This window comes from Peromyscus leucopus, chromosome 7 (assembly GCF_004664715.2).
Source record: "Peromyscus leucopus breed LL Stock chromosome 7, UCI_PerLeu_2.1, whole genome shotgun sequence".
Classification (NCBI taxonomy): domain Eukaryota; kingdom Metazoa; phylum Chordata; class Mammalia; order Rodentia; family Cricetidae; genus Peromyscus; species Peromyscus leucopus.
The window spans coordinates 92,787,694-92,796,516 of record NC_051069.1 but is presented as its reverse complement, the minus strand read 5'-3'; the positions used below and the strand labels follow the sequence as shown (position 1 = coordinate 92,796,516).

The window sequence follows — 8,823 nt, the reverse complement described above, 5'->3', positions numbered from 1 at the left end:
GGCCCAGAGACATGAGCTGCAAAAGTCCACATGACACAGCTCCAAGCCCATGACTGTGGCAGACCCCCTGCTTCTCCTACACAACCCCCACCCACCCCCCAAGAAGAAACTCAATCACAACAGACAGCATCTTTGGCCATCCACAGTCAAACGCCACGAACACACTTTCTGATGAAAAAAGTGAAAGATTTCTAAGACTGAAAATACTTTGGTTTGAAAATTTAAAAACTATCCCAGCTATTTTTTCAATGGTATTCACACCATAAAATGACAATAAGAAACAGAGAAGATTTGGGCATATTTTATTCAACTCAGTATTTCCAAAATATAATTCAATGTATGATCAATATATAAAGGTATTATCCATGAGATATTTTAAATTATTTTCAGTTAAGTTTTCAAAATCTAGTATGTATTTTACACTTACTGTGTTTATTTGGATGCCAAATTTTGATTTAAAGTATTTCTCTTTGTGTTGAGATTTCAAAACATTCATACTTGAAAAAGTAGATCCACCCACCCAAGCCTTTCAGCTATACTTAACAGTTTTCCCAGCAACTGAACAGAAAATATGCATTTAAACTAAAAGTTTGGTTCGTCTGCTGCCCCAGTGACATCTCGACGTGGAGGACTGTGGCGGCATGGAGAGCTCCGATGTAGCACCAACTACTGACCATCCTCGTCGGCATCTTCCACGTAACTTGAGTGGCCTTGATGCCTCGTTCTCCTAACATGCTGCATTTTCTAGTGAACTGTCACCAGAACTGCTTCCTGCTGGGTCAGGAAGAGGCTTTTCATGGGAACACTGAAAACCTCCATTATGTCTTTCTTGGAAGTGCTAAACTAAGCCCCAAAACACTATTAAAAGGGGTACAACTACATATGTTTCAGGACAAGATGAAACGGGCCTGGGGTGTCTATTCGCATGGCCTAATTCCCGAAAGCCAAGGCAAAGAGCTCTTCATGCTGACGATCCAGAAATAGCTCTACCATTCCCAGTGCTACCTTGTCACGGATCACAGGTACATAAAGCAAATGCTAAACCATTAGATGCTAGACCCAACGATGACGGTGATGGAATTTCCTATTTACCTCACATCTGTGTAATCTTTAACATTATAAAACCCAATAATCAAAATAGATGCTAAAATCTTTGCCACGGGTGAAATAATTAGCCTACTCAAATCACGGCAGAAATGGAAGACAGGTGTTAGAGCTGATTAAGAGAATCCCAGCACTCGGGAGGCAGAGGCAGGTGGATCTCTGTGAGTTCAAGGCCAGCCTGGTCTACAGAGTGAGTTCCAGGAAAGGCTCCAAAACTACACAGAGAAACCCTGTCTCGAAAAAAACCAGTGTTCAAGTCTCTCCAGCCGTGGGATGGGGCAGGGCTGCTCCCCTCACATCCTGGCTGTCAAGCGTCTGGCTTGGTCCTGAAGCTCCATTTTGGCGATTGCGGAGAGGTGGACTTCGTCAGGTCCGTCTGCTAAGCGCAGGGTGCGTATTACGGCGTACCTAGAAGGGTGAAAGAGTGGGGGTCACAGAGCTACCAAGGAACGCGATACTATCATGCCATGTTCATCTCAAACCAAGAAAAAGAAAGAGTACAAGGACATGAAGAGAGAAAGCCAAGGACTTCTGAAATGAAGATTCAAGACAGCTGCCCTGAGGCGCAGGTAACTCTGGACTACAGTAACTGATGCTAACGAGGGGAGCTTCCTTACTGTGACTAAGAACTTTGGTGGCAGAATCAGAGCGACCCACTGTCTCTACAGACCCTGCAAGAGTGGGAACACTATGGCAGTTCCAACAGAGGAGTGGACAGAAGTGGGTGTGGGTTCCTTCTGTGTGGCTAGCCCAACAGTGGGAGCAGTGACCCCAGAGTAGGTGCAGTGATCCCAAATAGGAGCTTCTTCAGGAAGGGCTGCTGCTAGTTCTGGTCCCTGTCCTCAGCAGTGAGGGGCCAGGCGTGTGTATACCCTGAGCAGTGAGTGTTCCCTGTCTCAGCAGTGAGGGGCCAGGTGTGTGTATACCCTGAGCAGTGAGTGGTCCCTGCCCTCAGCAGCAAGGGGCCCTGAGCAGTCAGTGGTCCCCGGCCAGATGCTGCGTGTGGGCAGGCATGTGTATACCCTGAGCAGTCAGTGGTCCCCGGCCAGATGCTGCGTGTGGGCAGGCAGGAACACTGACACTCTTTTTCATTCTCACATCTGCTCCTGACAAGAGTGTGGGGAGCATAAGGCACAGGGCTGGGGCTGAGCAGAAACCACAGAGGTGTGGTGGTGGTGGGAGTGGACCAGATAGCAGAGCTGTGACTCTTGCGTGCCTAGGAGGGAACAGAACCCAGGGAAAGTTCCACTCAGCTCTTTTGCATTGCTCCATCAAACAGGACACACAATGGAAGGAGTGAGTTCAGGGCTCTGGGGACGCCACTGAATGCATTTTTAGAAGACCTGAGGTAAGGGGGCAAAGTTCAGAGGGTATAAAATCCATTCAGTGAAATGGTAAAGAGACAAAGAGCCTCAAATAGACAAGATCAGAAAGGGGTTTCACCATGGCTGACTGTACTTAACTGCCAATGATATAAGACAAAACAGGAATTGTATCTGCAAGAGCAAAGTACCCAGCACATGTAGGGCTGTCCTTTTTAGACTAACAGTAGACTTCTCAGTAGGAAATCTATAGGGCAGGAAGGAACGTATTCCAGTCATGAAAGTAGGTAACTGCCAAACAAGATTACAATGCCCAGCAAAGCTAGCCTTCATGAAGGAAGGAGAGATGCTAATCAAAACAGGCAAAATCTGGGGATCCTGACCATCAGACAGCCTTACAAACAAAGTGTCAGGGAGTCTTCATCCAGAAGTGAAAGAAAGCGCTTCCGTACGTTAGAGGCAGCTCTTTTGGCAGAGTGCTAACCTACAGCATGTGAGGGCCCCAAGTTTAATCCCCAGCACCGCATAAAAGCCAGCTGTGAGGTCACAGCCTGTGATCCTAGTGAGTTAGAGATGAGAGAATCATCAGAAGTTCAAGGTCTTTCTTTGCTACAGAGCAAGTTGAGATGGAGGCTAGCCTGGGCTACATGAGATTCTATCTCAAATAAATAAACGAGATTCCATTTCAAATAAATATATATTTGAAAAAGAACTCCCATCTATCACTGCAGGCTACACACATATGTGGAAGTGCCACAATTAACTCCATTATCTACTGTATATATAGTTAATACATGTGACTAGATAATATGTTGCTAAATAAAAGCCCCAACTCAGGAAAACAGAATGTTCTGTTTGGTTTTGAAGCAGGGTCTCTCCATGTGGCTAAGGCTGGTCTCTAACCTGTCACTAGCCCAGGTGAACTCACTCTGAGTCTTCCTGTCACTACCCAACTCCCAAGTACTGTAATTACAGTCATGAACCGCCATGCTGGCAAAAGGCCAAACTTTCCAAGGCACCAGTGGGCTGTTTTCTCACTCTACGGGTTTGATGCATTTCTGAACTGACTGGAATCAAGGGCTCCGATGAAGGTCACGGCAGCCGACGGGATGGTTGTTGCTGGAGGGCTTCTCTTCAGGTTCCACCAAGCCCCACAGTCCCACAATCCACGTATAAAATAATCACTCAGACACTTATATCACTTATAAACTGTATGGCCGTGGCAGGCTTCTTGCTAACTGTTCTTATATCTTAAATTAACCCATTTCTGTCTGGTCACTGGCCATCAGTGTTTTATTTATATAGAACGATATCCACAGCAGATGGTGGTGCATATTTAGCTCCTTTTAAAGTTAAAAATGGATGTGTGTAAGAGGGTACCTCCAGTGAGACAAGAACATGGCACAGTGCCTGTGTGGAGAAGGGCAACCGGGGAACAGAGAACTTTCCATCCTGTCCCCCAGTAACCAGAGTCCAGCACTAGATGGTCGTTGCTACCAATGCTGCACATTCAGCTGCTGCCTCCTCACGGGTGAACACAGGGCCTGGCTGTGGGCCCCTCCATGTCTCTGGGCCCTCCCCTCCTTCCTGCTCTGGGTGGAACTCCATGTTGGAGCCCAGAAGCCCTCAGTGTACTCCTCAGGCAAAGGCTAACAAAGCCGAGTTATGAGCAGCTGTTTCTTAGAGCTGAACGCCACACTAACTCCCCACATCACTTCACGTTCAATGACATAAAGGAAGTGCCTTTTTTCTTTTCCTAAACAATTACCATCAAAGCATCTGTAGATTAAAAAACTGATTTTGGCCAGGCAGTGGTGGCGCACACCTTTAATCCAGCACCCGGGAGGCAGAGGCAGGGGGATCTCTGAGTTCGAGGCCAGCCTGGTCTCCAAAGCAAGTTCCAGGAAAGGCGCTACACAGAGAAACCCTGTCTCAAAAAACAAAACAAAAAACAAACTAAAAAAACTCCTGATTTTATCTTTTGATCGACACTTATTTCAATCTTTGTATTTTTAATGCCAACCTTTTGTTTTGAAAATGTTTGTGTATGGGGTGTGTGTCTGTGTGTGTGTATAAGGATGTGCTCACACACACTATAGTGTTGGGGGATATTTGATCATACTGTGAACTCCACGTTAACATTTGTGTTAATTAAATAAAATTAACCTTGTGTTAGTAACTAGTTGACAGAAAGTAATCAAAGAGCATCAGAGGGCATCTGGAAGAGAGGTGCACCAGAAGTAGTAGGGAAGGATTTTGAGTGGTGGACATGCTTTTTGGGAGATGCCATCAAGGAGAGAAAGTTAGCTAGCTGTTATTCAGCCTCTCTGAGCTAACAGGTTTTCACTTTGAATCTTGAATCTTATTTATAAATAGAATGATAGAGATTTAGTTAAAGCTACTTTGAGTAGCAGCAACAGGGCCAGTGACTGTGGGAACAGAATTCCTGCCAGGCTGTAGCCTGAACAGCTGGGCTGCTGCCAGGGAAGCGGGCAGGTAACTGTGGAGTCACAATTGCGGCTGAAATAGCAGTAGATTAAGGCACAGCCACTGGGTGAAGATAAAACAACATTATAGTGCCTGTGTGGAGGTCAGAGGACAATCTTGGCTGTTGATCCTCACCTTCCATTTTGTTCACTGTTTTGTAAGCCAGGCTAACTGGCCTGCAACCTTCTATGGCTCCCCTTGCCTCTGCCTCCCAGCTTGAAGTAGAAGCACTGTAGAAACTACAGACAGGTGCTACTGTACCCACCTTTACCTGGGTTCTTGAAATTCAAACTCAGGCTACCACACCAAATCATCTCCCCGGTGCTCAGTGTAAATATCCTTAAACGACGTGTACTCACATGTTAGCCAGAGGGTAATCCTGGCAAACGCCTGCCCCTCCGTGCACCTGGATGGCCCGGTCAGCTATTTTGCAGACGGCTTTTGGGGCAGCCACTTTGATCATTGCAATCTACATAAGCAAGATAGGAAAAGAATGTGCTTCTCTCAGACCGTGCAAAGTGTGCCAGGTTTTGATAGAATTGGTAATTCTCTGTGAAGTAAAACCAGGAAACGTTCCCACACCCAAGTCATCACTGAACAGGATCTGTGGTGGAGGCCAACAGAAGGCTGCAGCAATACCGTGAGTGGCTGTATTTCAGTCAGCAGCCACCTTCTGGAAAGAGATTTGCTTCCAGATCACATTTGTTTCTAAGTTGCCTTGTTTCCAAAAGGATTTCAGGCAGCTTGTAAATCATACTCAGAATGTTTCTGCTCACACCAAGTCCACAGTCTTTGCTCCGTTAATCACATTTTTCTTCTTAGAAATTTTATGGGCTTTTAGAATAAAATGAGTATGTCTTACTCCAGAGAAGCTGGATATGTGAGAAGGCAGGGGGCAATAGATGTCTTTATGGAACATTTACAATGTGGGAGAATCGTCCATACAGTCCACACCCATCATCTAGCTCGACGCCAAAGGCAGAGAGATACTAGACACTTCAGACACGAGGCTAGAGTGAATGGTGGGCACCATCAATTCCAGGTATGTAGAAATCCTAGGACTCCCCTACCCCTTGTTGTCTCATTTTAACAGTTCTTGAGGCATTCGGCATCCTGAAAGTCTTCTCTTGGGCAGCCCGGTGAGAGGAAAGCCAAAGCACGTGGGCACTTCCTATAATCTGGGTGGCTGCAGGGGGCACAGACCCTGCAACAGCCAGTGGGTGGGGAGGCAGAGGAGACTGCCACTGGTGGGGCAGGGGTGGAGAGGGCGGGTAACTCACCTCCTTCCTGGCTGCAGCACTGCCCACAGTATCTATGCTGTGCGCTGCTTTCAAGGTTAGCAGGCGGATCTCCTCGATGGCTATGCGGCTTTTAGCAATCCAGTGAGCCACGACCTCCTGGAGGGGAGCGAGGGAAGGGTCAGTGGAGTCTTGTATTTGATAAACCTTTTCTAGGCCAATGGTAGTCCACAAACCTTGCTGTATATAATTCTGAGTCAAAGACTTGATTCTCTTGATATACACCAGCCTAGCTACAAACCTGTGGGAATACCATAGTTTAAATGAGGAGATTGTAGAAGTGTTACTTGCTCAGAAAAATAATTTATTTGGGGTGTTTTAAAATTTGTGTGTGTGTGTGTGTGTGTGTGTCTGTGTGTGTGTGAATCTTGTGCCATGATCTCCAAACTCAGGCTGTCAGACATGGTGTCAGGTGCCTATTTTGGGTATCTTAATATCTGACGTTAAGACGACTGAACTGAGTGACTGTCTTACTGCCATACTACTCTTTGTGGCCCTTGTGAATACTAATTACAGGCCCTCGTTGACATCTTGAATATGTACAATAGAGGAGTTGGTTCTGTCAGACTAGATCATTCTCAGCACAATTTCAGGATGACCCAGCAGCCCTTTATTGTGACGTTATGTATTAAAAATCACCTTTCCCATGCTTGGAGAAGTGCCTTGTGCCTATAACCCCAGCACTTGGGAAGTAGAGGCAGAAGAATCAGGAATTCAAGGCCAGCCTGGGCTACATGAGACCCTGTCTCAACAAAACCAGGGCTGCAAAGAGGGCTTGGTGGTTAAGAGCACTGGCTGGTGCTTTGCCAGAGGACCTAGGTTCAGTTCCCCGCATCCATATGGCAGCTTACAGCCATCTATAACTCCAGTTCCAGGGGATCTGATGCCCTCTTCCAGTACACATGCAGGCAAAACATCCATACACATAACGAACAAACAGAACCCTCCCCAAACAAGCAGGAAGAGCTTGTGGGAACAGCTCTGAGAGTTTAACACACATGTGCTACCTACAACAGTTTCATCCCCCCAACATCCCCAGTGCTGCGGCCTGATGGTCTCACAACCCCACATTCCTAAACCCACCCACCATGACAGGCCGTCCCTATGGCTTTGTCCTTCCCAGGGTGTGGAATGCTGTGTAATGAGATCATCTAGCACGGACTTGATGGAGAATGGCTGCTTTCTCCTGGTGTGATGCTTTGAATTTCACCCAGTTCTTCTGTTTATTAACTGGCAGTGATGCTTGTTGCTGAGGATGACTCCATTCTAGGGATGAGCACAGTCTGTTGACCCCATTCATCTGCCAGGGGACATCGGGGCCGTACCTGCTTCTGATTGATGGAGCTTCCGTAAACATTTCTAATTGATTTTTTTTTTTTTTTTTTTTGTTTTTCGAGACAGGGTTTCTCTGTATAGCTTTGCGCCTTTCTGGAACTCACTTGTAGCCAGGCTGGCCTCGACTCACAAGATCCGCCTGCCTCTGCCTCCCGAGTGCTGGGATTAAAGGCGTGCACCACCACCGCCCGGCTCTAATTGATTTATTTTTATTTTATGTGCATTGGTGTTTTGCCATGGGTGTCAGGTCCCCTGGAACTGAAATTACAGAACGTTGTGACCTGCTATGAGAGTGCTGGGAATTGAACCTTGGTCCTCTGGAAGAAAAGTCAGTCCTCTTAACCACTGAGCCATCTCTTCAGCCCCTGAAAACATTTCTATACAGGCTTTGGGATAAGTATATGTTCTTCATTTTTTTTTTTTTTAAAGCAAACACCAGAAGTGGAACTGTTTGCCACTGGCTAACATTTACAAGAAGTAGTTGGCTTAAGTGGTTGTACTAGGTAGTGTTTATAGCGCGGCTGGATATGACAATTCTGGATGTTTCCCAAGCACTGGGCACTGTTAGCAATCTTTTAGTCAGAGACATTTCACTGTGGTCCCAGCCTGCATTCTCCTAATGCTTGGCACTTCCGGTCTTCCTTTGATGTATTTATTTGCTGTTGGGAAGTCTATTCTTGTCTTGAAGAAATGTTCTTGAAATATGACCCAGCAAAAAAGCAAAAACAAAAAGGAAAATCTGTGTCGTGCAAACATAATCAGATGGCAGGTAACGCGAACTTCAGAGAAAAACTATGTGGGAAAGCAAAGTGACTAGAGTTGCTGGAACATTCAAAGAGGAGAGGAAAGTGAGAGGAGTCAGTCTAACTTATTTCGAGATGACTTGTATAAAAATGTGCAGTGCTGGTAGAGAAAGACTCATAGAGAGTTCAGACCTAACAAAAACCTGAACTCAAACACCACCAACATGCCCGACTGACTTCTGCGGAGGCACAAGAGCATTTAGATGGAGGAGAGACACTTCTCCAACACGTGTGGGAGCAAATGAACAGAGGAACAGGACTCTGAAGGCCCGGGCCTTACATCATGACTGAACTGCTCTGGGCTCCACTACAAAGGGCCAGACCTTGGGAAAACGGTCAGCTAAAACCTCCAGTCCAGAGGGGGCAAAGCAAAGGCCCTCAGACTGACGCCCAAACATGGGCCACGAAGACAACAGGACACGTGAGAGTCAGAAAACTCCCGCTCCGTGGAAGACCCTGTTAGAGGATGGAAAA

General features: G+C 46.5%; 1 protein-coding gene across 1 annotated transcript in view; it reads right to left on the bottom strand.

Moving 5' to 3' along the window:
- Positions 1–281: 281 nt before the first annotated feature.
- Positions 282–8,823, bottom strand: part of Acad11 (acyl-CoA dehydrogenase family member 11) — a 73,856-nt gene continuing 65,314 nt past the window's right edge. The window contains 3 exon segments of the mRNA XM_028869902.2: positions 282–1,512; positions 5,273–5,382; positions 6,194–6,310. Of these exon segments, the coding sequence (XP_028725735.1) occupies positions 1,398–1,512; positions 5,273–5,382; positions 6,194–6,310 (342 nt within the window). The 3' untranslated portion in view covers positions 282–1,397.